Source organism: Apteryx mantelli, chromosome 2 (assembly GCF_036417845.1).
Source record: "Apteryx mantelli isolate bAptMan1 chromosome 2, bAptMan1.hap1, whole genome shotgun sequence".
Taxonomy (NCBI): Eukaryota; Metazoa; Chordata; class Aves; order Apterygiformes; family Apterygidae; genus Apteryx; species Apteryx mantelli.
The window spans coordinates 6,293,268-6,312,563 of record NC_089979.1 but is presented as its reverse complement, the minus strand read 5'-3'; the positions used below and the strand labels follow the sequence as shown (position 1 = coordinate 6,312,563).

At 39.9% G+C, this 19,296-nt stretch overlaps 1 protein-coding gene across 1 annotated transcript in view; it reads right to left on the bottom strand.

Moving 5' to 3' along the window:
• Positions 1 to 19,296, bottom strand: part of FAM135B (family with sequence similarity 135 member B) — a 138,520-nt gene that overhangs the window by 101,887 nt on the left and 17,337 nt on the right. Inside the window, exon 2 of the mRNA XM_067292266.1 lies at positions 7,817 to 7,896. Within this exon, the coding sequence (XP_067148367.1) occupies positions 7,817 to 7,896 (80 nt within the window). The remainder of the gene's footprint in view (positions 1 to 7,816; positions 7,897 to 19,296) is intronic.

Genomic DNA, 19,296 nt, shown 5'->3' with positions numbered 1-19,296 from the left:
CTACTCTCTTAACACATCCCTAAATTCATCCAAAAACCTCAGCTCACCTCCCAGACCATCCAAGGGTCAATATTCAGCTCCTGATACAACACAGTATCGACATCCATGACTCTTTGTAGAGTTGGCAGAGATCAGAGCTGTTGTAACCCAGTCCAGATGTACCTCATTTGTCTGAATCACATCCCACCAGGGGGACCTGCACAACAGCTTGGACTCCTTTTACTTAGCAGCTGGAGCACTTTAACCAAAAATGGGAAATCTACTTTTTAGGCTCTAACCTGTCTTTTCAAAGGCATAAAGGCATTAAAAGTCAGTATCAAAAAATAGTACTTTTGATCAGTTTCTGAAAACAACACCATTTAAATAGAACAGTAGAGTATTCAAAAGGCATTTTTCAAATTATTTTGCACTGAGCATGTTTATAAATCTTCACACTACAGGTGTGCAGAGTCACATTAATGCTGAAGTATTAACAAGCTGCATTTGTGTACTAATCTCTGATTTATTGCAAAGGACAATGAAAAAGCTTTAAAGCATTTAAAAGTGCAAAGACAAGATTTTTCAGCAACAAGGGCTTTCAATGTATCGTAATTTTCCTATTTAAATGTTTCAGGAGATTTGTTTTAGTTTTGGGTCTATGCAAATATCCAAGTATCGGACAAGCCTACTAATGATTTAGAGCCAAAGAGTCTTTCAACTCAGATGCTCAGTGAGGCCTAGTCAAGATAAGTATGTTCCTCCCCATATGTCCTATCTAAGGAAATATGTGGATGTTATAGCTGCCAGCTAAATGAGATACTGTCCCAAATTCACACTGAATTCAAGAGATGCAGGACAGACTTTCCATTCTTTCAATTATTTCTCTAGAAAGACAAAATACCATTTATCTAAACTTACCACTAACTTTGCAACACCATCCTTGCAGGTACTTGCACCTCATGGGAATTTATAGCTTCCATGAGCTGCTCAGCCAAACCCATTCTGGTTTTGGCTTTGACAACAGACTTGAAGGAGATTTGCTGGTGAAACAGGGTTGTTTCCTGCATAGGATTCCAGCTACATTTTTCCCCCCCATGATTTATATAAAATTGTCATTTGCTAGTTTGTACCAGTTAATTGGTAAGATTTTCAAGATTTTTTGCAAGCTATCCATTTTTTAATGCAACTTATCCTTTTTGACACCCGCTGAAGAAAAGATATTAGATCTTACTGCAGATTTTCAGCTGTGATGAGCTATTTAGTTTGCCCACTCAACATCTCAGTTTCAGAAGTCCCCTTCTACTGAAACGCTGGCATTTCAGGCTGGAAGAAAAACAAAGACTGAAAAAATCCAAATTGCTATTGACTTCAGAAAATTTAGGTTCTGAAGACTTTGGGGAAACATCTATTTAGTTTTACAAGGCCATACCTAAAAACTACAAAAAAATTAACATGGGGTTGAACCTGGCACATTTATCGATGCGTACTGAGTTGAGAACTTCCATTTTTACAACTGCGCTAAATAAGCTGAATTTGAAAGTGCCAAGACAACATTTTTCAGCCACAAGCTCTTTCAATGCATCATCATTTTCCTATTTAAATGTTTGAAGAGACTTATTTTAGTTTTGAGATATTATATTTAGCATATTTTATATTTAGATTTTTTAATTGCTTGATCAAAAAGTTCAGAATGTTTTCTCTCTCAGTTTGACTTTTGAATAAAGCTGCACATTTCGAAGATGAATCCTTTATCTTAACCTTGCCTTTTGACATTTCCAATTAGCCTCATATAAGGAATTACATAAAACTGCCTCTCTACACATACATAGATTCAGTGAAGATAAAAAGCAAGATATCCTATTAATTTCCTTGTATGAAAGGTCCTAATATAAATGAAATGCAGTCTCTTATCGCTGTATTGCTCTATAAACCAAGGTACATTTTTCACAGATGCCAAAATGTGAGCTGATGGAACGGCTCACCCACTTAGTATCAGTTGAAAGTTTTGTCTTTGCTTTCTTAAATACTTGATGTTTTGTTAAAACAAACAGAAACTATTCTTTTTGCAGTGTTTCATTGCCAATTCTGCAACATACTTTTACAATTTGGGAATTCACTTCTGAAAATAGCTCTGGCCTTGAGGAACTTAGGTGAGCGAGTATTCATTTGCTGTGTCACCTTACTGTGCAGCTGACACTCCACGTACCCCAAACATTATTTCAGCTGATAAAATTCCCCAGGTAAAGCACAGGACATCACAATGCCAAAAAGTCGAAAACAGTTAAAGACATTATTTCCTGCTCCCACATCTGTCTTCACTGATGCCAACAGACTCCTGACTTGGAGCAGGTAGACACTTTTTCACCAGTGCAGTGCAGGAGGAAACACGGTTATCTGGATGCCATTTACCCGTTGAGGTTGTGCAAATGACTGCTCAATGTTTAGGGCAGTGGTGGATGTTAAAGGACTTGCAAGATTATACCATAAACGAGACAAGCAAGGATCACTGTGTGGGGAAATCGGAGACATGCAAGCAAACCTGGAAGGGAAGGGAGCTCTCTGAAGTTCTAAGTCACACCAGCACCGCAGGCCTGAAAACCTCTATGGCCCATTTAACCACAAAACTGAAGGTTATTGTTGGCCTCGGGCAGCAGATATACCCTGTTGGGTCTCTGCATCTGTGCAAGTGGATTTCTTTTCTACTAGACCTTCAAGTGGCCACTGAAGATGAAATTTTAGGTCTAAAACTCACTGCCCAGGGGAAGAGACCTGTGACCTTTTTGGGTGCTTTCAGGCCCTTCCCAGTTCTGGCCTTCTACCCTGACTGTGGTATAACAGTAGTGGGGTCCATTTGTGCTCAGTGTATCTCAGTTTTGGTTGGGATGCTGTTATGATATTTTTCAGTATCTGCTATGAAAATCTCCTGGTGACAAATAAGCCTTTTCAGCTTTAGTCCTTGATCTATTACAAAAGATCTGGACTGGAAGCGAAGTGAGATGTGCACACAAAAACAGCACATCAATCGAAGATATCTTTGATTTCTTCCTTTTTGTCTTTTTCTGTGTTTACCTTAACTTTCCTCTTTGCTTCTTAGAAGATCATGGGAGTTAATGCCAATTAGTGACAATTCTTAAAATTTTTGACTGTCTCTCGCAATCTCACAGGTAATGGGGGTTTTGAAAACAATTCGTCCTCAATACTCACAATACTCTCACAATAAGATCCCTTGTAGATATAATTCATATTTATTTATCAGGAAAGCTTTATTTTACATCTAAAAATGCATATTTCTTTTTCAGATTACTTTAATAGGCTTTGAAAACAAATCTACATATTTGCCAAGACATGAAACCCTCCCCCTGCTTTTCTCACGCTTCAAAAGCAGTAAGCCTATCTTCACTTAATGGAGGCAGAAATTACCTTTCAAAAAGTTATTGAAACTAATGACTGCAATTTCATAGTGTTCCACAAGTCATGGTGTGTTTCTTCTTGCTCTAATGAGCAACAAACTGCAAATACTTGTTTTGACTGCATTAAGAAGCAGTTTACAAGAAAAGATTTTCTTTAAATATCAAAGTAAAATTCCTTCACTGGGAACTTCTTAGAGATTTCTGAACAGCAATAGTGAGCTTAGGTTCACTAATTATCTATTAAAGACAGGCATAAAACAACTAGTTAGTTAGGGAACATATCAGAAAGTTAACTGACCCTTCAGATTAGGATTTAGGTACCAGGCAGTTATAGAATCAAAATAACTTGTACTGATTCAAAATTTAATTTATAGAAAAGGCAATATAACTTGCAAGTATTCACTGTAGAGGAGCATAAGCTGGTGCAGCAAGATGCAGGCACACATTAAAGCAATATGTTCTTCCTTCTCTGATATTCTCTTCTGCATGACTTTTTGTACATCTCAATTTAAATCATGTTAATTTTTTCTCATCGCATAATGTCAGATATTCCATTTCATGGGAAAGCATCAAATTTTGTGTACAGGAAACATCTCTACATCACCAATCAAAACAGCTAATGTGTAATGGCAGTCACAGCTACTTTTTTTTTTTTTTACTTGTCTGGCACAAATATTGCATCTCATCCCCCTCTGCCTTACGTCAGATAGCTGAAAAAAACAGCAAAATTCCTTAAATCTCTTTGGTTTTCAGCACTCTTAGGCAATAACCCAATTTAACTGACTAAAATTAGGTGCAACACTGTTACAATCTAATAAAGAACAGACTGGCAGGTAATAATTCTGCTTAATTACTTCCTGTTACTTGCAATTAGATTTTCGGAACAACCTTTCAAAAATATATGTCTATTTGAAAAGTTTTGGAAATTGGCAATATTACACTTTGAATAAAAAAAGGGGGGAAAAAAAAGAAATTTGGACACCAATCAAAAGTCCCAAGTCATTTCTTTAATTATATGTTATGCAAAATAGTCTTTCCTGAAAATTTACCAAAAAATTTTCCTTGACCTTTAAGCTAAACAGACAAGCTGCTATCCATAGTTGCAGTGCGAATGAGAATGAGACATAGCAGGTCTAAAAACAGAGCTTATAATGGAACCTGATGGCAAATTTGACTAATAAGGGATGATTCTCTCTCCAAAAAGTAATGACTCCAGCTGGTGTACATACTACTGCAACGCACTGAAGAGGAAGTTCAAAATTATACTTTCCCTGAGATTTGGCTTCACTGGCAGCTTCACCAATGCAATTCAATCTAAGATTTCTGCCTAGGTAATAATACTCCTCAGATTTACCCCAAAGATATAATCTTCCTTAAGTAATCTTCACCTATACCATTCTGCGAGTCTGAGATGCTAGGGGCCTCCTGATAATGCAAGACACCAGATGTTATACTGCATCTTTACAGAAGATTTTGCTTTTGAGATTTACCTCCCCCCCCCAGATTTGTATATTTTTTTGGAATAAAAACTGTGGTAACAATTGGGTGGACTTTGTTTTAGGTGGTGTAAGAAATCAAAGACCAACAGATAGTCCTAATTATTTTGGACCAGTATTATTTGTCCCACAGTTCTGACCCAAGATCTTATATGCTTATGGGCCAACTGTTAAATAAAAAGGCTTCATAGGTGTTCTTTAAAGATAAGCTCCTGTGGTCTTTCATCATGTCCGTAGTCTGAAAACCACTGAATAAGATCACTGCATATTCATAACTCCTATAAATGCTTATCCCTGAATTTATACGATAGCCTAAAAGCTTATGGAAGACATTTAGCATCTCATAAAGCAACTCAGCCAAGGAGCTAATTATACAGATGTGCTATTGTGAGATGGTGCGTTCACGTTCCTGGCTCCTTTGGCTGTTTGTGCTTTAGTCAGGCAGATTCAGCTCACTGCATGCCCCAGCTGGACATCACCACACCGTGATTTTAACAAGTCATGCTGCAGAGGAGCACCAGAAACAAGAGTCCCACAAATCCACTCAGAAAGGCATTTCTAGAGTTTGACTTTAAGATACATCTGTGTTAGCTCATCCCTGCAGAATCGATGCTGAGACTGATGAAGTATGTGCTGTTACGAGCTGCACAAGAAGAGCAGAGAGCATAATTTGTTCTTTAAAGCCAGAAGCAGGCTTCATCAGTCATGATGTCTGTTCAAAGACAGGGCGCTAAGTTCCTCAGGGGCTAAAGAACCAGTACGAGAGAACCTAAGTACTCTGTGTAACCAACCGCTTTCTCTCCTTCCGTTGCACTGCTGAGGAGCTCAGCCAACCACCAGTCTCTTCTTGTCTTTAAGGAAACCCACCAAAGTAATAATGCTTAGGACTATTAATAAAAATTATCTGTGTATATAGATATAGATACACATATACATATACTTATGCAAGAATGTATATACACACCACATGGTTTATTTAAGTTCATATGGCCTGAGTCAACACAAGCTAATCTGCAGCTCCTGTGACCTAATGAAGCAAACCGCAGAGCCTACTGGTGGTCCCCACCACAACTTCCTCCTGCTTCAACTGGGGAATGGCTCGTAGCCCATTCTTCTCCCTATGCATGGAAAATGTAGTAGGCTGGCAGAGCTCCCTGCACAGCCTATCTGTCCTGCCCATGCACAGAGTCCTTGTCATTCAGATGTGGCTGGCAAATACCATGGGAATGCCTGATACAGGCTTTAGCTTCCCCTATGATGAATTCTCAAAAATTAAGCTTTTCTGCTTCTGCGGCTCAAAACACCTCGTGGGAAGCAAGCTGAACTTCACTAATGCCATCAGTTCCCATGCTTTTACTGTAAGTCCTGCAAAATTTAATAAAAATAAAAAGCCAAATGCGCTGGAAGAGAAACACTACCTCTTGTTTATTTTATGTATTTACATGTTTTATATATTTTACTATTGCATTTATGTGCAGATAGTAGTGTATAAATTTACATAACTATTTTCAAATAAAGAATTTCTTCATTCTGATAGATGATAACAACCTGATAAGGAAAAGATTAAAAACATTTCCTTTAAACCAAACTCATGAATCCTGCATATTTTGCATTCATCGTTTTGGTGAGGTGGGAGATAATTCACTATTTTATAACACTCTGATTTTACAGTAATACTACTTTGGCAGCGGTGTCTTATTGAAACACATAGAGCAGTTTAATTACTCCCTGCCCCATCTATCCCCAGCCTGAGAGAGATCAGCGGCACAAGAACAAAAAGAACATTACAGACTGGCTTAACGTTCAGCGCCATTAGATGATGCTCGCTCACAGGCCTATGAAATCAATTAGGAAGTACTTGCAAAGATAGCCAAGGAAAAAAACTGTTTAAAGCCTTAACAGCTTAAATACCCCCTGTCTTGATGTTAGCCCTATAAAGCTATTAGACTCCTGCCTGGATTGCATTAGCACTAGGCAAGTCAGCTGCTAATCCTGCAACCACTGTGCCGTCTTCACCTCTCTCCTGCTCACGTTTTCATGGGGAAGGCTGCGAGAAGGGGTGATGGGAGACAGGACCTCCAAACCAAAAAAACTGCCTTGCTTTGCAGGCATGAGGAAATGTTAGGAAGAAGGCAACACTGACCTGGATAAAAAGTAAATAAAGAAAATAGCTGAGTCTGTTCCTTGAATAATAGAGTAATTTGTTGTTCCAGTGCAGAATAGGGTTGGAACTTTCTTTTTTTTTTTTCCTAGAAAGTAAAGTTCTAGGTATCTTCACACTGACAGTGTTTCATTAGTCCTAGATGGTCTATGCCAGAAATTACCAGAAATTGAGGACATTTCCAGAGAACAATGGAACTCCAGCAGCTCAGGGGATTTGGGGTATGTCGAGGGTGATTTAAACTGGAATGGGATGAAAAATAGTTTTCTTAGCCCCTTGAGGATTGGATGAAAAATAATTTTCTTTGCTCCTTGAGGATTTTTCACATTAAAATGTTTCCTGAACCTGACTAGATCAAAGATACTTTGGCTTACTTTTTCTTCCCCCCAAACTGAATTTTTAGTCAGATTTTTAATTTGTGATTTTTTGCTCGGATGATTTTTTTTTTTGTATTTTCTATCTTTGTTAACTGAAAAAACTTCCAGATTGAAAAATCATTTTTATTCAAAGAAAGAGAAACTTGAATGCACCAAAACTGATGAATTGGAATATTTCAATTGTAAAAAGTAAAAATCAAGAAACGAAATACCCAAGCTCCTAGCTCATTAATATTGCACTCCCTTTTTTTCTTCCTCCAAAAAGGGAAGGGCAATTTAAATTCTACAAGGACTTACAGGGTCCATCCTGGTATTCCTCCTGCCATACACACACACTCCCACTTTTTCTCTCCCCACCTCCAGTCATGCCACATCCCTCAGGGACTTCCTTACCTGTCTGTCCCGCAATCGTCGCAAACAGTCTGTGGGGAATCCTGGATGGGATTTTCAGTCCAACTCTTATCTGGTAATACCTGAGCAGAAAGAATTAAGAATTACATGCTGTTACACAGATGACCACTTGATCCAACCTAAAAATCTGGGAGAAAATGTCCGGGGTATCCAGACTCAAACAACGGTGGTAGAGAGAAGAGACATGCAGGACTGTCACATATAGAGGCTTTTCTGCTGGAAAAATACCTGGTAATTTTAAATAAAGTAGAATTAAGATGATTTCAGTAAAGCTCCTCCTATTTTACATCAGGCTGAGTGGACACGGAGGCCTGACGTGTCTAATTAGGAAAGACTATGAAAAGCTCTTGGCTTCTTGTAGGGAAAAAAAAAGAGAGAGAGAGAGAGAGAGAAAAACATCTATAGTAAAAGGCAGTGAGGTCAGAAAATTCAATACAAAATAAAGGGGAAGCTCCTATGCAAAGAAACCAAACATGTTAACCTCACATCCAGGAAAATTCAGCTTATATGTAGCGATTGCCATTCTTCTATTCCATACTGAGAACATCATATTGCAAAAATGTACTTACTAGCATAAATCACGTCTAGGCCAGTTATACGGAGGAAGATAGAAAAAGAAAACATCAACAGTTTCATCAGCTCAAGTTACACGTGCTGTGGGTTTTTCCAGAAAGTTTGAAAGTATGAGCTCAGTCTAAACAGAGAAACAAGCATGTCCCAGTCCTCCCTCACCACCAATTTCATGAATGAAAGAATAAAATCCTTACTAAGGACAAAATAGTGGATAAGCCCGGAGCGCTCCCAGCCAGTGCCAGGTCCGGAGGGCACTGTCAGGCTCTAATGGCCCTATGGGAGCTCCGACTTAATGCTATTGCTCCTGTTTTTTTCCAGAGCTAGTACAAGAAAGAATTATTCTTAAAGAGCCTTTACATTTTCCTTACAATTCTATGCAGTACTAACTGACAAAAATGCCCTGCTTGGGCTATCTCCGCAGTCTAAATATTTTGAAATTACAACAACGTAATATGAAGCGCAAAGGAGGATTACCACAGCAGTGTAATAGGAGACTACTCGGAATGTAGACATTAATAACATTTTATTCCGTATCGCCTTCAGCTAGACTTATTACTAAAGTTTGATTATTGCACCAAGCTGATGTGCTTAGATGTGCAATTTTTACTGGGAGAATAAAATCCTATATCTGTCTGACTGCTTCTTTTATATTTTTTTGCTGCTTCAAGATACAAATACAGAGTATGCTGGAAACAAGGAAGAAGTATTCAGTTGGAGGCAGGAATGCACATTTCTATCCTGGCATTTGTGTCATCTGCTTTGGGCACTGTGCCCTCAATCTAAACTCCACCGTGCAGCCTTTCCTGAAATCATCCTGTTACTCCTGGTCCGCTTTTAGCTTTGCCAATTCGAAAGGTATTTCATCATTTTAAACTAGCATCCTGCACTACATTTTAGCATTTGCCCTTTTCAAATTGTGATGAAAGACCGAGGAATGCTCTGGTTAACATAGAGGGCAAATACATTCACCATTAGTTAATCTCCTGACTGTTTATTTGCTTACACTTGTGGAGTCAGTTATGGTGAGATATGGTTGCCTAAGGACTGGTGCCCTGTGCCATTTGAGATGCCTTAAGGCATCTTACCTGGCTACCCACTGCCCCTCCATGAAGATGCAGGTGCCCTGTGCTGTCTGCCTTCCCTGGTCAGATGTCTCAGATGCTCTGGAGCATCTCAAAGAGTATGAAATTTCTTCAAGAGGAAATTGAGTTCTGCTGAACTGGGTAATGCTCTAGATTAAGTCACCTAAAGACGGGGTGTCTACATGTAGCTGTCTAAGATCCCACTGTAGTTTCAAAACTCTCAACAGACCTTAGAGAGATCACAGAAGAAGAGGCTGAGCAGCCCTCTAGACTTCCCTTGCTGTCCAGACTAGAGCTGCCACTGTAACAGGATCTCAGATACCCATATCACACGCAAACACCTCAATATGATGACTTCATCTGAAGCTGGATCCTGCCCTTTCCAATTGCTTTGTCAAGCTGGTGAGGTGCAATAACACAAAGCAACCACCTCTTCATCTTAAATTAACCTTTCCCTGTTTGTGCTCTTAATTTTGGCAAATTCATTTGAATGTCAGAGGTATTTTGGATGTTGTAAATTGGCATCTTCTGTGTGCCCACGATGTTTAAGTGCTCTACACAAAAGCTGTATGGAACAGCTGTAGAAACTTAAGAAACTCTGAGGTTGTGAAGATGTTTTCATTTCACACTTTCTTCTTTAAAGGACAAGTATGAAAGAGCAATGCAAACATGCTATTAGTTAGGCACTTACCTGAGATTGGGAAACCCAGATCCAAAACCCTGCTCTACCAATCTGTCATATCAGAGATAAATGACAAAATAGAAGTTCTGGAGCTGAAAGTGCTTGCTTCATCTCTCCCCTATTTGAGGAAATTTTCCTATAGAAAGTTCTATCCCAAATAGTGTTTTCCTTAGACTCAATAATGCAGCAATTTCGGTATTAAATTGGTTCCTTAGCATATGGTTTTAAATGGGACAACCCAATCCTGATTATAATTACTGAGCAATAAGAAAAAAGTCGATATTATCCAAGGACAGTATGTTTCTAAAAAGCTTAGAATAGAATTGAAAATGTGCTTGCAAGTGACAAACTTACAAAACCTGGAGATGATTTTATTTCTTGAGAGATTTTCATAAATTAGAGGGGGGGGTTGTTTGTTTTGTTTTGTTTTAATGAGAAGCTTCTATTATTTTTGGAGAGAACTAGTATCTGGTAGAACTGATGGAGAAACCAAAGAGTTTGTGGTCACCTCAAGGGATTTTTAAAAAGGGGTTTATAAAAGTTCAGGAAAAAATAAGTCAAATTCTCATGAGTGTCACATATTCCTTAGAATTGAGGCAAGTTTTCAAATATATTCTTAAACTCAAGACCCGAGAAACACTCTGTGTCCATACATTTACCCTTCTCACATAAAAAAGTTATGAGAAAGTTAATAAATAAAAGGAGGAAAAGAAAGGCCCACTTCTGTCATAGCAAGATTGTCTTATCTTGCTTGTGGGAAAAGGTGAGTGATGAAGCCGATGATCCTTTCAGACCCTTGTTGAGGTTAAAGGTCAGCAATGTAATGAAATTCCCGAAAGTGGTGATGTCTGCAATATTGAGGGATGCTGCTATAAATGTCCCACATGTTTTATAAATGACTACACATGTTTTCACACTTAACAAGAAACAATGACACAAATCAGTTACTAATAGGCAATTTATTGTAGGTTGTTTACATTTAATCACAAGTACACCTTTCCATATTTGTCACCACCAGGATAAGATGAATTAACATTGGAAGTAGCTGGAGGATAAAACTGTTTTTTTCCTTAGACCCAGAATGATTATCAATCCATAGAACAATACTCAAAGCAGTTGATCTCACAGTTATCACTCAGAGTACATCTCTATACCGCCTGGACAACAAGCTTTGCCTCTTGTTAGTGATGGATTAATCAAGTGTAGTCTTCTACACCTCCCAAAAGCATAAATGGATAGCAAGAGCCAGGAGGAGGACAACAATGACACTGCAAGGTCAACAAAATTAAGAAGGGTTGATAAATAACTGCATTTTAAAACGGGAGTGAGCAGTCAGCCCCAGATGACATTGGTTCAAGATACCTCCATTGCACAACTCTATCAACAGCAACTGTTTGGTTTGCTTGAGTTTAGACGGTGACAGAGTAGGAGCAGCAGCTCCCTCTTTGCTAGCAAAGTGACAGTGTAATTTTTCTGACTTTCCATGACCACTCAGCCTAATCTCTTATCACAGAAAGGTGAATTCTGTATCTTTTCCCGTGCCTGATACCAAAAGATCTGGCCTCAATAACGTAACAGCAAACAGAAGTAATCTTGATATAGACCATCCATCCTGGAATTAGATGTATTCTTCCACAAGAAAGGCTTTAGAGAGTGGTCCTACATCCAGAAGATACAGGAAAGTTCTGAATGACCCTGTGCTTCAAGATCTGTGCAACTGTACATTTCTGTTCATTGCAGTGCTTCACACCACAAGGTAGTGGCACTGTTGGGTAATTAGATTAACTCCAGAGAAGGAACATGATTTAGAATATTTCAGATTGAGGTTTCTCAGCACCCCAGTGATATTCATGGAAAATAGCAGATAGGGGGGTGAAAGTGTTAGGGGCTCAAAACCAAAAAGTTAAATTAAAAATGAATTTGAAACGAAAACATTCAAAATTTATTAGTGGTGTTGCTTTTTAAACCAAATAGTTTCCCTGAAATGTTTTGAGACAAATAATTTTTCAATGAACAGTTTCAGGTTAAACATTAAAAACACCTCCGAGGGAGATTATGAATATCACAAACAGACTGAGAGCAGAGGACAGCTTCACTTTGGCTAGAAAGACATAAAGACATTCTCATCTGAGTTTCGCCAGACCTCTTGTTGTCCAGTTAAAGTAGACAACCTCCAAACAGGAAACTGAATGAATTCCATTACTTGTATTTCTATTGTCTAAGCTACATATTGATATTTAAATCATAATACAGGCAAATATTGCCCTTTTCTTCCTAGTGCTTCTTCTGTGGTTTTGCAGGCATGGAGGAAATGTCAAATGGTGATTTTACACCTAATCAAAAAATAAAAATGAAGATACCTGTTCCCACACTGTGAAGCTGGAATGTTACCCTATAACAGTTTCTGCATTACTCGAGAGGATTTTCCTGGTGAAAATACAGGCCATTGCAAGACGCAGTGTACATTTTCTTCAACAGCAAACCTAGATTAATATCTGTGCTTCCTCACACCACTACTCCACACTGTTCTCAGTTGTGCCAGTACAAGTATTAGTGAGACCAAGGTGTAAAACAGATTCAGGTTAATAATCATGAGAGCAAATAATAAATAATCCTTTCATCTCTGCGTATGACCTCTGCATATTCACCTCTGCATATGACCACGCTGTTACATGACTGAATGAACGCTGTGCTGAAACCTTGCTAACTGGTTGTTAGATGGAAAAAAGGCTTTCACGTTAGCATGCGTTAAGAGCAGCTACACTATTACAGCAAGGTATTCTCTCTGACCTGGAAAGGGGGTAAATAATGCTGAGAAGCAAGAGGTACGGTTGACTATGTAATGTTTCTGAATCTTCCTCAGGATGAAGCCAAACATCTCCTGTTGGCTCTAAGTGTCCTCATCCAGAAGGACACTTTATAGGTCGTTCCTCTACACAAGAGCCTCTTTCAATCTACATTATCAAGGAGAAGGGGTTCAGTTGGGAGGTCAGAGCTCTCCTAGAAGCCTGCTGGAAGGTGTCTCTGTCTGCCTGACTCGACTGTGTCACCTGAGTGGACTATTTGATATGCAGACACTGGGGCAGCTGAGCTTCAAGGGTAGGCTGTGTTCTGGGGGGACTTAATTGCATAGACACGGCCTCTGCCACTTTCTATAAAAGCAGACACTACGTCACAGTCAGGAGTCTCTGCGTTCACAGTGAGGGCTGCAAATGACGTACACAGCAGGCAGACAAGGGCTTGCTCTGCCCAGGCTGGGAGCCACCAAGAGCACTGAATAAGATTAGCATTGACATGATGCCAAGATACTAACCCTCACTGAGAGGCAAGATATAAGGCGTTCTCAGCCCTGACCTAACTGTGAAGACAGTCATCTTCTAAGGCAATCAAAGGTGTAAGGACTAGGTGCTGTCTGCATCTCAGGCTTGGGAAGAAATCCTACAGAGGCAGGGCTGCAGCTCCACCGGGGTGAGCGTACATGTCCAGAATGATACTAGGAGTGAACAGAAGACTGATAAAGAATCAAAACAGGCTCTGGAGATCAAAGAAATCTACACCTAGAAAGTGGAAAATCATGCTGAGGTAAACTTTGCAAAAGTCATCAAAATGGTGACCACCAGGAGGTCCCCCACTGCATATGTGCGAAGAGGGGAAAGGGTTGCTACGACTAAATATGAATGGGATATTACCCCAGAAAATGAGAACTAATTTGCCCCCTCCACCTTTGTTTTTTTAATGAAGAGCACAGATAGGAAGGCTAATGGGAAGGTGTGTAAAGCTCAGAAAAAGATCACAGTCAAGGCGCCAAAAACAGTCAGTCATTTTTCAGAGAGGATGAAATGAATTCCACTATGGGTTCCTGAGCATGGCCCCAGAATATGCAAGGCTTTAGAGCAGATTCTGAAGGAAAGAAAAATTAAGAAGTAAATGAGAAATTGCAATAAAATTCTTGTTTTACTACAATTAGGCTAAGTATGTCCTGCTAGAGTCAAGCTAGGTGGGAGCTTTCTTTGAGTAAACAGCTGGGTTTTTTTAGACAAGAGCAATTCATGAAAGCTCATTTAGACTTCAGTAAAGTAGGAACACCATGGGAAATAGTCAGCTAATCTGGAACAGGCACTTTGAAGGGAAGATCAGGAAACAGCAAGCTGATTTTAAGAAAAGAACTAAAGGAATTTGGCACATTTAACTCAGTGAAACGCAGAGCAATCAGATCCCCTCTGTCTATAAATACACTGGGAGGAAAAACATCAGGAAGGAAGAAGGAGAGTGAGGTTCAAGCAAGTACAACATTGGCACAAGAACAGCCACATATAAACTGTCCATGAATAAATGTAATTTAGAAATAAGAAGCTGTATCTGGCAAAGGAGCAAGACTGTGAAACAGTCTCCTAATAGAAGCTGGGATGAAAAATCCAATTTGTTTTTAGGGGAAACTCAGTAAATTTTTGAATTATTTATAGGACAGGGATCCTTCTTAGTAGTGGGACGAATGCTATTTATCTAGACAATCCATACCAGTCCTAGTCCTGTCTCTCCTGTGATACAGCCTGCATGGATCACACAAGTAACAGTGAATTTTCCATGTGCATCTTTACTGGCCATTTGTGAATTGCTTACCCTTTAAAACATCAGATAAGAAAAGATAATTTGAATGTTAACTTTGTTTTTTCCAAGCCCTGACACCCATTAATCCCTGACAACCTGTCAGAACTCGCCTAGAGGGCCACCTTCAGAGCCCAACTCCATTAACCAATGTGCTGGGTCGCAAAATCACAGAATGGCTGAGGTTGGAAGGGACCTCTGGAGATCGTCTAGTCCAACCCTCCCTGCTCAAGCAGGGTCACTTAGAGCATGTTGCCCAGGATCACATCCAGGCGGGTTTTGAATATCTCCAAGGATGGAGACTTCATAGCCTCTCTGGGCAACCTGAGTGATGCAGGCTTGCCTTGTTTCCCCCTTTAAAAGATAAAGCTACTGGCATGTTTCAGTCTCCCAGTGCCATGGTGGTCAGACTTCTGCTCAGGAGCACCAAGATCACACTCAGATGCTATCTGCCCGCTTTATGCTCAGGCAAAGTGCAGAGGCTTTGGTGTTGCCTTTGTTGATTATTATTGCATTCAAATGTACAGAGGAAATATTCAATTTTAGAATAAAAAGTTTTGGCTTCAGATAGCTCATGGTGTTATTTCTGGTGCATATACCACACCACATGGCAGTCCCTAATCCCAAAGGATTTACAGCAGAAACAGTGGGAAAAGATACAGCAAGGGAGAGCACTGGCACCAGCCGTTACTGATGCTTTGGACTCCATCCTCACCTGGCTTCCCCCTCTCTATGATCATTGCTCCAGCAGGGAAATTAAGAAATATTCATGCATTAACACTGCCATAGTAGCCAAACAATTTCAAAACCACATGCTTTCAGCCTGCTTTGAATTATACAACTCCAAGGCTTAACATTTCACCTTGAGTTAGGCCACATTTTCATGAACAACCCTTAAACTAACACATACTGCAAAGAAGCCTACTGTATGTTGAGACCTATAGTTCAACCTGGCGTTTCTGTTGCTCTTTATACCATGGATGGAGTTGGCTCTTTGTACCGTGGATGGAGTCAGAGGGAATAATGATGATCATCTAGGCTAATTCCCAGAATAGCAATGCAGCTACCATTGCAACCAGTAATCAGCCAAACAAGCTATTTCTTATACAGATACTGAGTGCCGAAACTTAAAAAAAGGCCTACCTTCCAATTAGCTTTATGTTGAAAAAGTGAAAAGTAAAAAGCAATACCTTTTTTGTCTGGAAGGTACAGAAAGGAAGAGCGGGTAAAGGAAGCAACATAGAACACTGGTTTCTCTTTTTTTTTGACAGTGTACAAAGAGAGAAGTGCATGGAACAAGGTGATACAAATTTGACACCTAAGACTGAAGGCAGAAAGACAAATTAGACTACATTACATGTCACACAGATGATATGTATGTATATAGTATGTATATGGTATGAGGAGGCATGGTATGTAATACATATGCACATGAGGAAGCCCACAGCCCCACAATAGCTTGGCCACAAAATGCTTCAAACGAACCGTTTTCTTCTTGCTCTACAATAACCAGAGTGAGTCATTCACAAACATCTCCACAGGGTCTGACAGCAAGTTTTTCCATTCCTGTTCACACTCTAAACTGTAATAGCAAAGTACTCATAGCGGCTGTAGATTTTGCTGATTTAGAAAATACATACCAAGGTAGACAAATGCATATAAGTATATTGCTCAGTGAAGACTGAAAAAACTGAAATAGTCCAATTGTAGTCTATGATACACAAGGCTTCCCTTTATAAAAATATTTTCCTTGGTGAAGGAGAATATTTCATGTTGCAACCAAAGAGTTTGCCACTATGCCGCAAAGAATCAGTTGCAAACAGGGACAGTTTGATCTCAACTCTATTATTACAAGAACTGGAAATAAGCTGATTCAGAAAAGAATACAAAGTGGATTAGCATAAAGCTCCTCTTAATTATTTTAAATGCAATATTATTTAAAAAAGAGAAAATAATTCCTATTCCATTATATTCTGAAGTGTTCCAAATATAAAAATACAGAAATCTCAAATGTAAGCTTTGAAAGTAAATGCAAAACATTCTATTTGTGTGATGTTTCCTGAGAAGCTACACACATCTATGGACACTTTGATCAAGATATTTTTTCAATGAAATACTATTCCAAGAAGCCTTTCTGACTCAGCTCTGCCATCGGCTCCTAGAAGGGTGTGAAAGAATGTGGAAAAGAGGTGAGAGCATGTGGCACAGGAGCTACCAGTAGGAAGTTGTTCCCAGCAGCCATCAGTGTTCCCACCATCAGCATTTTCTTCCCACCTGTCTGGCAGCAGGAGGAACCACCCTGACAGCCCAGGGCTCTGGGTTTTCCATGGCAATCTGGCCCTATTCTCACCTCCAACCTTCGTCTCCCTTTGGAAGCATAAAACTGGCATTGGAGGTGGTGAAAGGAAGGTTTGCCGCAGCCCTCGTTGCTCTGTCTTTCACAGACATTTAGCAAGGTTTTGGTTCAGTCTGCCGGCTTCCTCCACTATCCCCCCACGGCTGCTCTGCCAGAGAGCTGCAGCAGGTTAGCCAAACATGACGACCGGTGCTCAAATCTGCACTCCATAATCATTCACCACATCCCGTTTCTAAGGCTCTCGCTCCAGATTTGTCCTCAGGCTCTTTAACTTTTGATGAAGGTGGATCTAAAATTAAAAGGAAAAGAGCAGGACAATCCATATCCTCACTGTAGTACAGGAACTAATGTAGCCCTTGTCTTTAGCTAAAAAGTGTAATGAGGCTACTGAAAGCAAACTGCCGCCTACAAGAAGACTTTAGCCTGCAGACAGGAGGAGGTATGACAAAAGGGAGCTGTGCATGCAGTAAGAGGAAATCACTAAATTCTAAATGCTTGGCAGCCATCAATTTTGTGTTTTAATTCTACCAATAAATCCTGTCCAGTTGTGCAAATTTTGGAGGTACTCGGGGAGATTCATTCTCAGCCAAGCGAACAGGAGGTAAGGGCTCTCAGCGTCTTGCTGAAGGTGTTCAGCATATTCCAGGATGAAATGCAGTTAGATATGTTTTGAGTCTAGAGCTTAGGGCTGGAAAGTCTCAAGAGCTGAGTGCTCTGGGTACAACACAGAAAAGATGCAAACACCTTTTGGCAAATGAGCACTAAATTTAACAGGAGAGCACCTTTACTCAGGTGCTTTGCTGAATCAAAGTCTACACTTGGTACTTGACGCATTTGAGGCTAGGCTTTCATTTGGATCCAGGTAAACCACAACCTTGATCACTTTTTGTACTTCTAGCTTCTTATACCTTTTCATCAGATCACCTCATCTCCACAGCAGCTTGCAACCCTGGAGGCCATAAAAGCTCAAGCCTTTGCACTCCCGCAGCTCTCTGACAATTACACCAGCCAGCTCTCTACGTCTCCTTTTATGCTCACCTCAGGGGCTCTTGCTCTTTTCTGCCCACCAAGGCAGTAATGCTACCTTTCCTTTGGTCCCATGTCTATCCTCTTAAAGCAATTTGCCCTTTACTTCCCCTTCAGACTGCATAGCAAAGCAGCGGTGAAGAGGGGGAGGCAGCAGGATGGCAGAAGAGCAGAGTAAAAGTGAAAGAAATGTGCTTTATTGTTGGAGAAGAGAGACAGGGAAAAGAAAGGGCAGAAAAATTAGGACCCCAATAAGGATACGAGCACTTATATCCTTGTCTCAAAGGCAATGAGAACCTTGGTAACACGGCTTGATTTAGTCTTACAGTCAAGTAGTAATGGTTTCAATCTATTCTTACATTATATAAACAGCTTCAGGTCAAGGGATTTCGTACTCTTCTAACTGAAGCATCTGAAAAATCTTGCACCAAGATAATCTTGGAAAGATAAGTAACCCCTAACTGTTCTGGATGCAAACACAGGAGAATCTATAGCAATCATTTAATAGATATAAAAGGGGCTGAATATTCCTGAAAATCATTCTTTTCTTTCTTAATTCAAACTTTTACATTGCAGCTTTTTTACTGGAATGAGATATACCATCAGGCAAACATGATGTCTCATGAGAGTTCTAAAGTGTTTCTGTAATGTTTGTGGACTAAAATGGATATACAGGGTTTTGAATTTGGGGAGGTGGTTGGTTCCACTAAATTTTGTTGAGTTTCGTATCCCACTCCTCTATATAGGAGACAACAGAAAATGATAGCCTGGAAATGGCTCCTTGGAAGCCGTTGCTTTAATGTATGTAAACCTTCTCATATTGTGATTCTCACACCTTCCCAGAAGACTGAAAGCCAAAGTGACCTTGAAACAAGGATGTGTACCAGCTGGGCACATACTAGGTATGTCTAACCCAGCAGAGCAAGGAGTGATTTTCAGATCATTCACAGCCTGGCTATTGTCCAATCTGGAATGAATACAAAACCTGAGCATCTGCCAGCCATTGCCTCTGCATTGGTTTCAAAGGAAGGAGGCCCAGGGACATGAGCAAAAGGGAGATGCAGTACATTCTGACACACAGTGAACCATGATCCAAGGGCTTGTTGCATCTTCCTAATGCAGGCCACGACACTGTTGG